Genomic DNA, 17,084 nt, shown 5'->3' with positions numbered 1-17,084 from the left:
TAAGAACATATTATTAGTGAAAACCTACCATTTTTAGTAGTTTTAGCAGAGCCTTCGCTCCTTCTCCTCTCCTCCGTCTCCATGTTGTTCTTGTTTGCTACAGCTTGAACTCTGACATATGACGTAGTTCCTTCTACGGCAAGCCTAACGGACAATTCAGCCGTTCGCGCTTTAATCCGGTAGCGTTAGCTTGGTATTGTCACCGGGCTGTTTGGACATGTAGTGTGCTAAGGTGGGGTTCTACATTTCTGTTCATTTTGTTCCGTTTTTCACTTTTATATTCGGAAACAGGGAGTGGTGTTTTAACTGTGTTTGTATAGCTAGGCTAGCACAATAACACGTTGTAATGCCTAAAGGCTAGGCTAATTCAGATGTATTCAGTAGCATTCATTCTCTTTTAGACTTCTATGTTTACAGCAGGCACGTTGTTTATCTGACTTTAACAAATCACAATCAAAATGTTTGCACATGCAGCTGTGGGAGTATGCACTTAGATTAGGAGAGATTTCTACTTGATTATTCTATGTTGTGCATTATTTTTGACAGGAAGCATCCTGTTTGTGTTGGAGGAGTTTCTGTGTGAAGATAACCTGAAGACAGAGAGGATGGCTCTGGAGCAGCTCAGTGATGTGGTCCAGAGATGTGTGAGTCACCACACCCACCTTCTGACATGCATACACACTTTACAACTATTCATGTCTGGGTTCTCCAACGAAATATTTACATATTTTGCATGGACTATGGATAACTTCAATATCTATATTGTAGAGTGGACTGTGGTGCTTTCAAAAAATACACTATGACATTTTTGATGAATTATAATGAGTTATGTACTGTAAAGCACTTTGTACATTCGTGTTGAGAAGGGTGCTATATAAATAAAGTTTTACTTACTTACTTATGTGGATGTAATGGGTTGGTAAAGGCAAATAAACATACAGTCTAGTAAGTTCAGAAAATGACATCTCTACTATAATGTATTTTTAAAAACCAGGTAAGAAATGATGCAATATGACAATATCAGAAATCTAAGATGATATCTCGTCCTATGGCACAATATTGATATATTAGTGCTGTACTGCCCATCCTACCTCAAATGTATTCACTCTACAATCAAATAAAAGCAGGAAATTGTCCCATTGAGCAGTTGGAAACAAGCATTTTGAACATATAAAATGAATTTATTATCATGTCCTACAATAAAACTCTTTACATGTTTGTTTTTTAATCCTTCACCTGTCTTCCTTTAATACAGCAAGCCCTCCCTGATGACAGCTACACCTCAGAGGACCATGACGTATTCACCATTTCTGGAAGGACCTGCATCGAGGAGGGAGACAGCGCCCAGGTCCTCAGCATTGTCCTGGATGAGAAGAACCAGGTACTGAAGCTGAGCCCTGTTCCAGCACTTAGACTTGTTCACGTGTGTGTTGCACACTGCATTAACACTCCTCTTGTCCCCCTCTCTGCAGGAGATAGTGAGGTGTATGGGCTGGAACCTGCTGCCTCCTCTGATCCAGGTTCTGATGAACAAAGACAGCGAGAAGCTCTCTCAATGCCTAGCCATTTTCAACCACCTGCTACAGGTCTGTTCATAAAATATATAGGATAAAACACAAGTTATAATTTGATAAGATCCACTATCCAAACTAGCAAAGTGTAGATGCGTACTAGTAGGTACGATTTTCATTGATATAGCACTTTTAAAACAATGTTACAGAGGGCTGCAGAAATAATTGAATTTATATCAAAATTGCACTATGGACTAGTGTTTGTTTTGTTTTCAGACCTGCAGACCCAAAGAGCTTCTGATTGGCCTGCTGGAGCAGCTGGAGCAGGACGACCCCGTGGCCATAGCAGAGAGCCTCCACCTGCTGCTGAAGCCTCTGCAAAGAGGTAACACATCTGTACTGTCAGGGCTGCTGCTGAAGATGATTAATTATGGGTTATGTATTACTTATGGGGCCGAAAAGCTCATTCTGTGGGGACATGGGAACCGGCGAGCAAAACTGTGGACTACTTTGTTAGTTGCCAGTGAAAAAAAGGAGAGTCAAATTTAAATGATATATATATTTTTATATATATTTTTTATGTATGTCTATGATAATAAAAGAGGAATTTATTACATATATTTATCAAATATATAAAAACCCGGTTTTTAAAACTCCAAGTACATGTTGTCAAAATCCAAAGATATTCACTTTATTGTGATACAGAGCGGAGAGAAGCATGAAATATTCTGTTAAGCTTTTATTTCACAAAACTGTGTCTCAGGGCTTCTTAACATTTAATAAACTATGAATGTGTCATACTCACTTAACGGGAAGAAACTCAGCTAACTGACGATACGAACCATTTTTACCGAAACAAAACAAAAGTCTCACAAGAAGCGTCTAAATTAGCCCTGAGCGAAAAAATGCTATCGCACTTAGCACAGAACTCTAGGTATATAAATACTTTATTACTTATCGGATCTGCACAAACAATATATTAGCTAGCAAGCTGAGATTCCACAGATTCTAGAGGTATTAGTATCATCACTGAGCGACCAGAACTCGCGACATGGGAAGCAAACACAGACATCACAACACAGAACTTTATGGAGCAAAAACGGGAGAAATGTCTTACCTGTTGCTGTTTCTGATCAAAAGTTGTGTTCAATGCATAGACTGTATATATAAAGGTTCAATGGCATTAAAACGAGAAAAACGCGGCTGAAGGTTAATCCAATGTGTCTGTGTCACTTTGAAATGATTACTGATAATCCATCATTCAATTTTTATGTCAAAAACTGAGTTTTCATATTAGCTGCTATGATAGCAACCAGAGTGTATGACAGCTTCCTGTTTTGGGTATTCTGGCTACGCATCACTCTCACTCCTTATTTGGTAACGTGTAGGTGGATTTAGGAACTTCCCCACTCTGACGGTTAAAAAGAGATGTCAATCATCAAAATCGACCGATGGGTTCCAGAGATATGGAAAATCCACCCAAATGACCCCAGAAGTGGGGTTTTTTCTAAACCTCTAAAAAGGTCAAATTTCACTTGTTTTGCATCAATCTTGATACAGGGTACTTATTATATGTTATAGTTTGGATTCCTAAAGCTTTTAGTCTACCATCCCATCATTCAAGGGTGGTTTTCACTATAAGTAATGTTTTATTTTTGGACGGACACTATAATTTACGTTTTTTTACTATGTTCAATCTGAATTTACTTTAAAATAAAAAAATCTATATTGATTCTGACTTTTCTACATCCAACTCACAGATACCTTGCTTTGAGAAAAAAGATGATTAATTTACCCCTTTTAGAAGTGAAGATATAGTCATTTGTTCTGGGAATGTCATTTTCGAGCCTGAGACCTGGAAAACAGGCTTGGGGCTTAACAGGTCATGTTTAATTGCTACATGCTGTGTGTTGCCATGAAGATCTAGCCTTTCTATTTGCCCAATGAGTGGCCTGATAGGAAGCAGAATGTCATTTTCGAGCCTGAGACCTGGAAAACAGGCTTAACAGGTTAAAGCATTTACTGCAATTTTTGCATGAAAAATGTGTTGTAATAAATAATCCAAATATTTGGCGTTTCATCTTCCCAGGATGCATTAGTCCACTTTCTGTTGCAGATTTACTAGAACTATGTTCTGAATGTACTTGCTCCACATGTGGACTCAGATGCATCACCTCTCCTCCGTGTCTCCCTCTCAGTGCTGCTGTGCCTGGGCAGCCGGAAGGCCTCGTCTCTGGGCATGACTCTGTGCTCTGTGCTGGACCAGCTGGCCAAACTGCCTCTGCCTCACACCAAGGAGCAGGAGGAGGACGACGTGTTCTCCCTGTGTCGCTGCTGCAATGATATCACAGACTTCGTCAAGCCCTTTGTCCAGGAGGCCAGGCAGAACCTCCAGAACAGAGAGGGGAACATCCAGAGAACAGACAGGGTGGGGTGGGAGCTGGGCCGGGACAAGGAGGACGAGCTGAGGACAGAACTGCTGAAGTTGTGAGTGGGAAGTTTTAGATGATTGCTTATTAAATCTCTGCAGCATGCTGAACTCTGTCTTCCTGTCTGCAGCTGTATGAAGACGCTGAGTCACACTCTGCTGGAGGCGCAGCTCAAAGACCCCGACACTCTGCCAGAGTCCCCCCTCAGGGACTTCGCCACAGACATTTTGGTACGGAAATGAAATCACTAATATTGTGTGAAAAGCGCATGCTGAGCAGTGACTGGAGTATAAAGGTTGGGATGGGTCCTGCTGATCGGGGGAGTTTCTACAGCAATACGGCAATGAAAGAGATGTTTTTACTCCACACTCATTTACTTTAGAATCTGTCTGCACTAATACAATATTGATATTTTAAATGTTCTAGATTTATATGATTTTTAAATGTATGTTCTACCTTATTATTTACTTTGTTGGATTGGAGGTTTATTTTATAGCATATGTTTTATTTATTTTTATTTAGCAGACAAGCTCCTCTTTGTCTACAGCGGTTTATTTTTGGTTATAGGGAGGATCCAAACATCAACCAAAAAAACTCATTTGTAAACAACCATCCATTTGAAATATATATATACTAATAATTCTAATAATTCATGGCATTTATTTGAGCACTTTTACAAGTGCTCAAAGCGCCTTACATCACATATTACATATATTAGACATGTAATACATCAAGACTGTGGACAATACCCACAGCAGCAGTTTGGGGTGAGGTGTCCTGCCCAATGACACAGCGACATGCTGATCAGTAGATACAGCACTCACATTTGGTTGGTCGACACTGCCAGATGGTTTGTTGTGGTGTGTGTGTGTGTGTGTGTTGTGTGTGTGTGTGTGTGTGTGTGTGTGTGTGTGTGTGTGTGTGTGTGTGTGTGTGTGTGTGTGTGTGTGTGTAGTGTGTGGTGTGTGTGTGTGTGTGTGTGTGTGATGTTGTGTGTGTGTGTGTGTGTGTGTGTGTGTGTGTGTGTGTGATGTGTGTGTGTGTGTGTGTGTGGTGTGTGTGTGTGTGTGTGTGTGTGTGTGGTGTGTGTGTGTGTGTGTGTGTGTGTGTGTGTGTGGTGTGTGTTGTGTGTGTGGTGTGTGTGTGTTGTGTGTGTGTGTGTGTGTGTGTGTGTGTGTGTGTGTGTGTGTGTGTGTGTGTGTGTGTGTGTGTGTGTGTGTGTGTGTGTGTGTGTTACAGAGCAGCCTGAGTGCTGTGGGCGAGTCCCTCCCCAGCCTGGTGTTCCAGCCCCTGCTGAGGAGGAGGCAGGTCCCGGGCTTCCTGGAGGAGGAGGTGCGGTACCCCAAAGAGTCTCTGGCCTGCCTGGCCCACCTGCTGTTCGTCCATCACCTGGCGGCTGACGCTTTCCCCAGTGTCTTCAGGTACCAGAGAGCAATATCTGCTGCCATAGAGGTCAGGGCTCTGAGGCACTGTAGGAGTGGGTAGATATGAACACTGGACAGTACTGACGGTCCTTTGTACAGCTTAAACACCTAATATAAGGGGGACTTTCAACCTGGACCCCATTTCCCTTCAGTTTTTTATGTCCAAGTGTCTTATGGTGACAACAGTTATTTAAATAGGTCCTTGCCTCTGACAGGCTCAGATAGACAGATTATATACAGAATATCTGTATTTGTGAGAAATAAAACGTTTGCTTTAGCTTTCAACTTGATGCAGTCTGTTTCTAACCAAGTCTCGCTCGTTCTGAAATCTTGCGTTGCAACCACATTGTCAGAATCGGATCAATATTTAGCCAGGACAAATCTTTTGGATAAAACTCAGCTACGCTTCAACAACAAACTCTGACAACACCTAGGCCCTTTCTCATTTCACTCATTCCCCTCCTCGACTCCTATCCTCGTGTCTTAGTCCCGCCCACAGGAGATGCGAGCGGAGGAGTCGAGGAGGGGAGCCGAGGAAAGAGGAGGGGAAGCAGCAGGCGGTTAGAGAAATGAGAACTCCTCTCCTCTGAGCGGTCATTTTAAAGAGACGTCCATTAATGATGACAGGAGGCACAGCAGCCCTCTGTCTGATGGACAGATGTGTTCATGAACACTTATATATTTACTTTATTCACAGTGCGGTATAATGAGACAATAACAGGCTACAGATGCGGACACATACACACACACACATTTATATTTATATATATATTTATATAAATATATACAATTTCAGATTCAAAGAAGTATGAGAGCACTCTCATAATAACGTAACACTATCAGAGACTGGATATATCCCCCTCTTTAACTCTCACTCATATTCCACAGTTGTCATTGGCCCACAAGTGACATGAAACAATGACAGTGTAACTTGTGTGAAACTTATATTGTTAAAGAAATGATTAAATTGACGGTGCACATGTTCTCCTGAGCCATCACATGGCTTTCACTCTATACTGGACCTAACTCAGCAAAGCCTCTGTAAGGGACTGAGAGGCAGAGTAGTGGGAGGCACCTACATTCCCAATAGGTGGCTCCACCCGCTGCCAATTAGCAGTATTGGGACCAGGTGTGGAGACCTCACACCTGGTGCTAATCACTCCCTCAAGGGAGACAAAGCACACAGAGTTGCTCAGTTGTGTGTGGCACATGGAGGGAGCAGGAGGCTCCCAGCGTGAGGAAACATTTTTGTAAGCTGGTAAGTCGGTTAGCGGCCCGGCTACGTTAGCCTTTGTTTAGTTAAAGGTATTTTTGAGTTTGTTAGCAATAAAGCCTCTTTTTGGATTTGAACACTGCCTCTGTCGTGATTGCTGCACTACCACTTTTCTCTTTATCTGCCCTGTCCTGTTACACTGGTGGAGAATGCGGGCATAAAGACTCTATTGGTGGTGTTGCAGTCAGAACAATTTTTTTTTTTACGTTTTCAAGATGGAGGATGTACTAAAGGAGTTGGTGCGTATTTCTACTGAGCAGCAGACTCTGCAACGGCAGATGATACAGGAGCAGCAGAAACAGAATGCACTTCTCCACATGGAGGTCCAAAAATGCCTTACAGCAGCCTCTCCTGTCCAGAGGGAAGCAACCATGCAGCCTAACCCAGGTCGATTCATCCCCAAAATGACAGAGAGTGATGAGATAGAGGCCTACTTAACGGCCTTTGAGCGCACAGCTGAAAGAGAGGGCTGGCCAAGGGACTCCTGGGCTGATCTGGTTGGACCGTTCCTCCTGGGCCCGGCACAGCAAGCTTACTTCGACCTCCCTCCGGACCAAGCAAAGGATTACGTCGTCTTGAAGAAGGAAATCCTGGCGAGGTATGGCTACAGCTTAGCAGCAAGAGCCCAGCGGTTCCATGAATGGAAATACAAGCCAGAGTTGTCAGCCAGGGCCCAGATGTATGACCTAGGCCGGGTAACCAGAGCCTGGCTGACATGCAACCCCGAAAAGTTAAGTGTTTTAGAGAGGATAATGATGGACAAATATATTCGGTCTCTGCCCTATGAGATCAAGAAAATGACAAGCCAGCAGAATCCAGCCGGTCTGGATGAGTTGGTTAACGTAGTGGAGAGCCACGTGGTCACAGCGGACCTGCTTAAGTCCACACGACCAGACACCGAGTGGGGCCGGAAAGTCAGTGGGGAAGCATCACGGACTAGACGGGCACGAGAACCGCGATGGGAACCAGAAGAGGTAAGGCGACGACAGTCCTACCTGCCAGAGGGCCAACCGCGTTGCTACCAGTGTGGGGAGACAGGCCATATTGCCCGGGACTGCCCAGGGAAGGATGAGCTAATGCCGACCGCCAACTCATCTGGTGCAAGGCCCTGCCACCTTCTTGACTCTTGCTGGGTACAGGAAAGCTCCCTGGCTCAAATGATACCAGTCAAAGTAAATGGAAAAGATGCAGAGGCGCTAGTGGACTCAGGAAGTGTGGTAACCCTCATTCAACCCCACCTCCTCGACCATTTGCCATCTGAAGAGACTGTGCCCGTCTCCTGTGTCCATGGGGACACTAAATTATACCCCACTTGCCTCATCCACCTTACCACAGTTAAAGGCAGCTGTGAGATGAAAGTGGGGGTGGTTCCTTCCCTACCAGTCCCAGTCTTGGTGGGGCGAGACTGCCCACTATACAAGCGCCTGCGGCACCAGAAGGAGGTGAGTCCCAAAAAGCACAAGCGTGCCAAAGGAAAACGAGAGGGAGGACAAACTGCCACCCAGGGTACTTCTCCTCAGCAGTTCCCCAACGTTGTGTGTGCTGTGCCGGAGGAGCAGAGAGGCAACCAATCTTCCAGTGCAGACGAGGCAAATGATAACCCTTTTGTTGCTTTCCCTGGAGACCTAAGCACAGGTCATGAGGAGGGGGAAGTCTCATTGCTTCCAAGTTTGAAGGGCCAGTTCGGGACCGCCCAGATGGAAGACCCCAATCTGTTGCATGCACGCAGCAATGTTACGGAAATAGAGGGAAAACCAGTTCCAGGAGTGGGTGAGCTTACATGTCCTCATTTCCTAATAAAAAATAATCTGTTATACTATGCTAAAGAGGTTGAAGGTCAGCGAAGAGACTTGTTGGTTGTCCCAAAACAATATGTGTCCACAGTGTTGCATCTGGCTCACAGCCATGTCCTAGGGGCCCACCTAGGGGTTGAGAAGACAAGGCAGCGGATTGGGAGCCGGTTCCACTGGCCAGGGGTGGTAAGGGCTATAGAGGATTATTGTCGCACCTGTGTTGAATGTCAAAAGATGAGTCCCAAGCCACACTTTAAAAGTCCCCTAATACCTCTACCGATAATCGATGTACCGTTTTCTCGCATTGCCATGGACTTAGTGGGGCCGCTGGTGAAGTCTGCCAGGGGACATCAGTATATTCTTGTGATCCTTGACTATGCAACCAGGTACCCGGAGGCCATTCCCTTGAGGAACATGACAACGAGAGTGATTGCACGGGAGCTGCTTCACCTGTTCAGTCGAGTTGGGATTCCTAAAGAGATGCTAACAGACCAAGGCACTCCCTTCATGTCCAAGATAATGAAGGATCTCTGCAGGCTCTTCAAGGTAAAGCAGCTTCGTACATCTGTCTACCATCCGCAGACAGACGGATTGGTAGAACGCTTTAACAAGACGTTGAAATCCATGTTAAAGAAGGTTGTTGACAAGGATGGTCGTAACTGGGACCAGCTTCTGCCCTATGTCCTGTTTTCAATCAGGGAAGTTCCACAGGCTTCAACCGGTTTCTCCCCCTTCGAGCTGCTGTATGGCCGACAGCCCAGAGGACTTCTCGACATCGCGAAGGAAGCCTGGGAGGAGCAACCAAGCCCCCATCGGAGCCTGATTGAGCATGTAGAGACGATGCAGACGCATATGAAAGATGTTTGGCCCATGGTCAGAGAGCACATGGCTCAAGCCCAAGAAGCCCAGAGGAAAGTGTATAACAGAGGTGCCCAACCACGTGAGTTCCTGCCCGGGGATAAAGTGCTTCTCCTGGTCCCCACCACAGAACACAGATTCCTGGCATCGTGGCAAGGTCCCTATGAAGTGACAGAGAAGGTGGGACCAGTCAACTACAAGGTACGCCAACCTGGCCGTCGCAAACCATCCCAAATATACCATGTTAACCTGTTAAAGAAATGGTATGCCCGAGAGGCACTGCTGTGTTCTTGTTCCCTATTTGTATCCCCTTCTCCAGACCATGAGGTGGCCGAAGTTGAATACGGTCCAGGGCTATCCAAAGCTCAGTTACAGCAAACCAAGGAACTGGTTCAGCAGAGTTTGGATGTGTTCTCACTACGACCTGGACGCACAACGATGGTGGAACATCAAATCCACACAGAGCCGGGCCAAAAGGTAAAGATGCGACCCTACCGGGTGCCGGAGGCAAGACGGGCGGCCATTGAGCAAGAAGTGCAGAAAATGCTGGCTATGGGGGTGATTGAAGAACCTCACAGTGAGTGGACCAGCCCTGTCGTTCTGGTTCCTAAGCCAGACAAAACCAACAGGTTTTGTAATGATTTCAGAAAATTGAATGAAATCTCCAAGTTTGATGCGTATCCTATGCCCAGGATAGATGAGCTAATTGATCGGCTTGGGGAAGCCAGGTATATCAGCACTCTGGACTTGACGAAAGGGTATTGGCAGGTCCTACTTGAAGCTGCCTCAAGAGAGAAGACGGCCTTCGCCACCCCCACAGGGCTGTACCAGTACACTGTGCTTCCCTTCGGGCTTCATGGAGCACCAGCCACGTTCCAGAGACTGATGGACAAGGTTCTGAGGCCACATCGTGAGTATGCAGCTGCCTATTTGGATGACGTTGTTATCCACAGTGACTCATGGGATAGCCATCTCATAAGGCTTGCAGCAGTGCTGGAATCTCTCCGCAGGGCGGGCTTGACAGCTAATCCAAGAAAATGCAAGCTTGGACTAGAGGAAGCCGAATACCTGGGCTTCACCATTGGGCGGGGCAACGTTAGACCACAAGAAAGGAAGGTTCAGGCGATCCAGGACTGGCCACGGCCGTCAACAAAGAAACGGGTGAAAACATTCTTGGGTCTGACGTCCTATTATTGCCGTTTCATCCCAAACTTCTCCACAGTAGCCTCTCCCCTTACAGACCTGACCAGAGACTCACAGCCGCTAATGGTCAAGTGGACAGGAGAGGCTGAACACGCCTTTGAGGAACTTAAGAGGGCTCTCTGCGCACGGCCGGTGTTGGTGACCCCAGACTTCAGCCGGGGGATGATTGTGCAGACGGATGCGTCAGAGGTGGGCATAGGAGCAGTACTATCCCAGGAGGTTCACGGTGAGGAACACCCCGTCATGTACATCAGCCGGAAGCTGAACACAAGGGAACAAGTGTATGCTACTGTGGAGAAAGAAGGCCTAGCAATAAAATGGGCGCTTGAGCGCCTCCGGTATTACCTCTTGGGACGTCACTTCACTCTGGTAACTGATCATGCCCCACTGATCTGGATGGCAAATAAAAAAGACACAAACGCTAAAGTAGGAAGGTGGTTTGTCTCACTACAGGAGTTTAACTTCTCTATCATCCACAGAGCCGGAGCCAAGCATGGGAATGCAGATGCCCTGTCCCGTAGAGATGCCCTGTGGACCATGGTCACCTCTCCTAGGCCAGAACTGAAGGGGGGGGTGTGTAAGGGACTGAGAGGCAGAGTAGTGGGAGGCACCTACATTCCCAATAGGTGGCTCCACCCGCTGCCAATTAGCAGTATTGGGACCAGGTGTGGAGACCTCACACCTGGTGCTAATCACTCCCTCAAGGGAGACAAAGCACACAGAGTTGCTCAGTTGTGTGTGGCACATGGAGGGAGCAGGAGGCTCCCAGCGTGAGGAAACATTTTTGTAAGCTGGTAAGTCGGTTAGCGGCCCGGCTACGTTAGCGTTTGTTTAGTTAAAGGTATTTTTGAGTTTGTTAGCAATAAAGCCTCTTTTTGGATTTGAACACTGCCTCTGTCGTGATTGCTGCACTACCACTTTTCTCTTTATCTGCCCTGTCCTGTTACACCTCTTAAATACCACGACATAAGAAAATAGGGTCCAGGTTAAAATAACAGAACCCTTTTAAAATAATATCCTGAATGAAGATGCATTGTTAACCCTCCTGACCCTCTGTGTTCACAGTCCTGTGTTTGCTCTCCGGTGTAACATGGAGCACGTCTGCCTGCTGTTGTCCAGGTGAGTACACACAGACACAATATCATTTCATTAGCATTAGCTCAGTTCTACTGCACCGCTGGCAGTAGTGATGGGAATTCCGGCTCTTCTTGGTGAGCCGGATCATTTGGCTCGGCTCACCAAGAAGAGCCGGCTCTTTCGGCTCCCAAACAGCTCTTCAGTTTACCACATATTATACCTTTTATAATTCAATCAAATGTAGCCCTGTTTTGACTAATGATTTATATGTGTACACATATCACTTAAATTATTCAATACATCCTTTGTACTGAAGCATTCAAAAGTAAAAATGACATGTTTAATATCAATTATTTGCTGTGGCCAATTGTTTTCATTGCATTTACAGACCCTTGTATCTCTCTGATACCACCCAATGAATGCACTGACTTGCTTGTAGAACCACGCTACACAAAGCAGATAGCAACACCTATAAAAACTTAAGCATAGACATTTAAAAAAAGGGGCTACTGTATCGACATTTTAAAATTATATTTAAAGAAAAAGCCCTAACAAAACAGCAGGGCTCTATTTCAGTATTAACTATAGAAGAAAAGACAGCAACAGCTGACATCAAATCTTTGCTGAGCCCAAGGATAATCATAAATAAATAACATAGTGAAAATAAATGTATTGCAATGCTCAGTACAGCAGCATCCAACCGTCTCTAATCCTTGGATATTACATGTCACTGCATGCATGCACGGAGCAGCTGTAGCGCGGAGATCATCATATCATTCTGTCTTGTATTACTTAACAACAAATAACAAAAACAAAAAAACGGCTCGTTCGCGGGCGCGAGCCGGCTCCCGTCGTTCACTTAAAAGAGCCGGCTCTTTGAGCCGGCTCGTTTGCGACCGACACATCACTAGCTGGCAGTGTGCATGATAGTTGGCTTTCATAAAACAACGTATCATAAATGAGGATGTACTTTGTCAAAAATGTACATCAAGCCAAACAAAGCCATGTGAAGGAGATTGATCAAAAACAAAGTCATGATCAAATAATTAGGGTGCTTCCACAGCATAACCACTATTCTATTGCAGAAATGCAAACTTCTTCAGGTTAATGTTTGGTGTGTGCTGTGTTTACGAGCTGATCCCCTCATAACTTGTTTTATTGACAGAACTGAGGAGTCCAGGATTCAGAAAGGACTGGTGAGTTCAACTGAAACATACATTTAAAGATTATTTGTTTGTTTTTTGCAACATGCTCAAGATTTGTATTGTGGTTACTGTTCAAATATAACCCAGGTGATTTGTAGCTTCAAGAGAAAAAAGGATGAAAATGTTCTGATACTCGTCCAGCTGTTCTAGAGAACTGGATCTTAAGATATCCATTCTTATTACTAAGCTTCCACAGTCCAACCTAAATGCTGTGTGATCTCCATCTCAGGAGCTGTATGAGAAGAGCCTGGTGCGGGTGGAGGACGGCAGCCTGCCTGCAGACCTGCTGGAGATCAGAAGCTTCCTCACCGTCCCTCAGGTGATTCATGATCAGCTGTTGCTCTGCTGGGACCCTCACAGCGTTATGATGCTCACTGATTGATTTCCCCGTTTGTTTCCAGAACTTGGTGAAGGTGATGACGTTATGTACGAGGCATGATTTGGTAAGTCTTCGCATTAGCAGATTTAGCAATTGTGTGCAAAGGCTACATTAGGTGTAATATATATAATTCAATATAATATACTGTAGTTTGCCATATATTCATTGTCCTATGTGTTTTAGTTGTTAAGCTTTTAAGGTTCTTTGTATATTTAAATTTGGTGTAAAAACTTTGTTATTTTTTAATGCTAAATAGTTTCTTAAAAATACTTATTTTATGACCTATATTTTTTACCTACTATTGCAACTTATTCTCTTAGATTGTTTATGTTTGCACCACCAGACACCACATCAAATTCCTTGTATGTGTAAACGTACCTGGCAATAAGCTTGATTCTGATTCTAGATAGATAATGGACTTCAAGGGACAGTTCACCCTAAAATCAAAAACATATATTTCTCCTCCTAACTGTAATGTTTTTCATCTATCGAGATTGTATGGCACTTTTAGAAATGATGACCCGGATACTTAAGATAATCCACAGACTTTGATTTGGGCGGTTTCATTTAGGGAACGACCTTCTTGTTGACCTTACCACCAGGAAGACGGTAGCATGCATCTGCACCGGGATGAGGTGTAAACTTTTGTAAACCCTTTCGCCCATTGTTTATAATTCACACGTGAAATGTGCCTTTTCCATGTGAATTTGAATCAAAATGCTATTTCACATGTAACTAGAAGGGCACTCGGAGAGTCATCCCCCATCTCGCATGCTTTCTTTTAAAATATTTATTTAGCGATAAAGGTTAATGTACATGGTGTTCCCCTCTGCTGACTGTACATCAGCTAGCTCCAGTGAGCTCAGGAGAGCCTCTGGGGGTGTGGCATGCTTTCATCTACAAAGTCATACAGTATGAAACTGTTCTCAACAAGCTCTGTAGATTATCTTCAGTAACTGGGTCAACATTTCTGAAAAGAGACATTGCTATTACGTTTTTCAAAAAATCTTTTGGGTGCTCTGAGCGCCACATGCTGAGTTTCTTCTTTGAGGGGGGGTAAGGCAACTCTACGGTGATAAGTCTAACACTCTGCAACTCACACTAAGACAATCTAAGACACATTGATTTGATTTGAAATGTCCCTTTAGCGATGGCTTAGCTTTTAAATTAGGTCCCACTTCATTTGTATCTATTATTCTCTAGAGGATTTTTCTATAATAGATATTCTTTTAATATTTCCTTCTGTGTCCACAGAGAACCAGAGGTCTGAAGGTGCTGCAGCTGAGCATCGATAAGCTCAACACTGAAGCCAAGTACAACTTTTTCCAGTAAGTTCCACTTGTCTTCCATAAATATCTCCTCCTGTCCCACCCTCCAGCAGACTGACTCTAACTCTACCTGTGTTTCAGGTACATGCTGAAAACCAGCAGTCACTCAGGAGTGGAAGGCTACGTCATCAAAAACATCAAGAATCAGATCGACGCTGCGCTGCAGGTCTGATGCTGAACTAAGAGCTAAATGATGGTTGTGTACTGTAGTTCAAAATGTCTTATACAAAGCATCCTTCCTTCCTTCCTTCCTTCCTTCCTTCCTTCCTCCCTTCCTCCCTCCCTCCTCAGCCGGGGAACAGTAACTCGTGGTTTGAGGGGGTGCAGCTGCTGCCTCTGCTGAGGAAGGTTCTGGTTCTGCCCGACGGGCCGGAGACCGACCTGCTGCAGTACCTGGACAGGTCAGCACACTCAACACTGCATCCATTTTATATGCCCCAACTCATTGGAACATTTCCCAGCATGCATTAGGGCGAGAGTTCATAGCAACTACACAATTAAGAAAATAGTCAGTGAGCTTTTTTCTCCTGACTGTATGATTTGAGGTTATTGTGTATTGCTTTATTAATCAGTAAAGTATGTTTTTATAGATAAAGCCAATGTTAACAATTATTTATTCTATCAAGCATTAGTGTGCTTCCAGGCATGAGTACATCAGTTTTACATGGACTCAAATGTACTTTTGTCCCCATTGTCAAATGAATAAAATATGAAAGTTTAGTTTAGAGTGACACTAATTGAAGTATAGGATAACAAATGACTCTCTGAACTGTCACATGTAACACTGTATCAGGGCCATCTATAGGTGAACAGTTTTTTATGTAGCCAGCAGTGGGGAGGGGTTGTGAATTTACAACACATCACTTAATCCGCCTCTCTTCTCGAAGATGATGGTTCACCACTATCCTTCAAGGTTTTAATAATGCGTTGGAGAGTTCTTAACCCGATGTTATTAGTTTCAGCAATCTCCTTAGTTGTTTTCTTTGCTTGATGCAGGCCAATACTTGGACCCTTCCTTGACCTTTATATGCTGTTGTAGTGCTACCCTGTCATTATTACATGATTATGTTCATACAAAAGTGAGTGGGTGAACCTGATTGTGTGTTGTTTTAAACAGAATCATGGAGTCTCTGAACCTGCTGCGTTACCTCGTCATCAGAGACAAAGTGACAGAGAACCAGGTGAGGGTTGTACCTGAGTGAATGCTAGTCGGATGATTTTCCATTCTTGTTTCTGATTCCCATGGTGCATCAGTGAATTAAACTCATCGTATGTTTCCGCTGCTGCTCTTGCAGACGGGGATCTGGACGGAGCTGTATAAGATAGAAGATACGTTCCTGAAGCCGCTGCGTGTTGGAGTAAACATGTCGAGAGCTCACTACGAGAGGGAGCTCCACGACACCCTGGCGACCAAGAGGGGCAAGGTCAAAGGTCAGACCAACACACTTATGTCTTTAGAGAGGTGCAGGAATGAGTCCTAAAAAGAGAAATTAGTTACATTTTAGCACTTATGGTTCCTTCGTCTCAAAAACAGTTTGTGGGTAGATGCGTAAAATGAGTTCTGTGGTTAACACAAACTGAAGAGATTTAACTTTATAACCTAAACTTTTTGACAATGGATCAGTAAATACCCCGCTGGTGAATGTCTGAAGCTTTTACGTGTCTTAAGAACAGCTGTTGCTAAAAAGTAGCTAAGTAAACTGCTAAACCCCAACAAGCCAAACATTAGCCTTTAGCTTAGCGGTGGTGATGTAGTTAGCTTATAGCCTAACGTTAGCCTTTTACTTCTGGCAATTACGCTTCAAAAATCCTAAACTGGTGTAAATATGTGAAGATGAAGCTGCTGAACATCTCAGTATCACAAACATGTGGTTGCCACAGAGCTTATTTCCTGCTGTATTCAGAAATCCTTTGGAAAGTCCCATTAGCTTTTTTGAGGGAGCCCTTGCGATGCTAACTTCCGTCAAAAATCCGTCATTACTGCACGACTAATTCAGTTTCACATTTATCATCCAATCAAAAGCTTTTGCAGAATAACACCTTTTTATACAGAAGCCTGTGAAAATGTTATAAAGTATTTAATATACATGTTTATGTCTCCGCAGCGGAGTCCATGCTTTCTGTGTCCGTTGGCAAAGAGAAGCTGCCCAACATGACCTCAGAGTCTCAGATCCAGGTCAGTGATTCATACAAATCTTGATTGTTTTCATACTGTGCTGATAGAAATGTACTGATTGAATTTGAATGTGTTCCCCCAGGCTCTGCACTCGGCCCTGCACACCTTCGACATGATCGAGAGTGTGTTGGTGCGGATAGAGGAGCTCACCGAGGTGAAGGAAAATCTTTAAGCCGAGCCAACGAGTTCTGTTCCTCATCGTCTCAGGGACGAGCCAACACAAAGCCTTCAATGTTCTGTTGATGTATTCTGTTTAAGAAAAGCAACATAAGTCTGTAAAACATTATTTTCGAGTATGTCTTTTTCTTTTGGTATTTCAGCAGGTGCTTTAAAAGTTGCATTGTGTTTATACAAAGATTCAAATGATGGAACATTTGTATTGCTTCTGTAATAAATGTTCAAACTCTTGTACACACGAGTTAAACAAG

The 17,084-nt window shown here is 44.2% G+C and overlaps 2 protein-coding genes and 1 long non-coding RNA gene across 13 annotated transcripts in view; 1 reads left to right on the top strand and 2 right to left on the bottom strand.

Annotated features, from left to right (window-relative positions):
- The window catches only part of rpap2 (RNA polymerase II associated protein 2), a 16,603-nt gene extending 16,440 nt beyond the window's left edge, over positions 1 to 163 (bottom strand). For both annotated transcript variants that reach the window (XM_034137320.1, XM_034137321.1), the window contains exon 1: positions 29 to 163. In XM_034137320.1, the coding sequence (XP_033993211.1) occupies positions 29 to 83 (55 nt within the window). In that variant the 5' untranslated portion in view covers positions 84 to 163. The remainder of the gene's footprint in view (positions 1 to 28) is intronic.
- On the top strand, positions 150 to 17,084 carry glmna (glomulin, FKBP associated protein a). 10 transcript variants are annotated; one of them, XM_034137318.1, is made up of 19 exons: positions 150 to 232; positions 547 to 644; positions 1,256 to 1,381; positions 1,473 to 1,586; positions 1,788 to 1,896; positions 3,710 to 3,998; positions 4,071 to 4,170; positions 5,180 to 5,361; positions 11,557 to 11,610; positions 12,734 to 12,764; positions 13,003 to 13,092; positions 13,175 to 13,216; positions 14,407 to 14,480; positions 14,562 to 14,646; positions 14,772 to 14,881; positions 15,598 to 15,661; positions 15,776 to 15,911; positions 16,586 to 16,656; positions 16,739 to 17,084. In XM_034137318.1, the coding sequence occupies exons 2-19, from the start codon at positions 606 to 608 to the stop codon at positions 16,826 to 16,828; spliced, it is 1,806 nt and encodes a 601-aa protein (XP_033993209.1). In that variant the 5' UTR covers positions 150 to 232; positions 547 to 605; the 3' UTR covers positions 16,829 to 17,084. The 10 variants fall into 10 exon arrangements, 3 of the variants coding, with proteins under 3 accessions (XP_033993209.1, XP_033993210.1, XP_033993208.1); XR_004556528.1 differs by lacking the exons at positions 150 to 232; positions 547 to 644; positions 1,256 to 1,381; ... (7 more) ...; positions 16,586 to 16,656; positions 16,739 to 17,084 and adding an exon at positions 6,375 to 8,407 and having other exon boundaries at positions 14,772 to 14,846; XR_004556526.1 differs by lacking the exons at positions 150 to 232; positions 547 to 644; positions 1,256 to 1,381; ... (9 more) ...; positions 16,586 to 16,656; positions 16,739 to 17,084 and adding exons at positions 8,419 to 8,616; positions 8,817 to 11,277 and having other exon boundaries at positions 14,407 to 14,453.
- On the bottom strand, positions 1,400 to 2,671 carry LOC117488436. Its single transcript, XR_004556530.1, has 3 exons — positions 2,629 to 2,671; positions 1,790 to 1,886; positions 1,400 to 1,523 (listed from the first exon to the last, which is right to left on the bottom strand). It is a non-coding gene; the product is annotated as an uncharacterized LOC117488436 (long non-coding RNA).

Source organism: Trematomus bernacchii, unplaced genomic scaffold, assembly GCF_902827165.1.
Source record: "Trematomus bernacchii unplaced genomic scaffold, fTreBer1.1, whole genome shotgun sequence".
Classification (NCBI taxonomy): domain Eukaryota; kingdom Metazoa; phylum Chordata; class Actinopteri; order Perciformes; family Nototheniidae; genus Trematomus; species Trematomus bernacchii.
This window is presented reverse-complemented; position numbering and strand designations above follow the sequence as displayed.

Bases quoted from the DNA above. Each gene is read 5' to 3' on its own strand.
- glmna (XM_034137317.1), top strand. From the start codon at position 8,665: ATGAGTCCCAAGCCACACTTTAAAAGTCCCCTAATACCTCTACCGATA. The intron at 10,861-10,970 runs GTAACTGATCAT...TATCATCCACAG, and splicing joins TGGGACGTCACTTCACTCTG to AGCCGGAGCCAAGCATGGGA.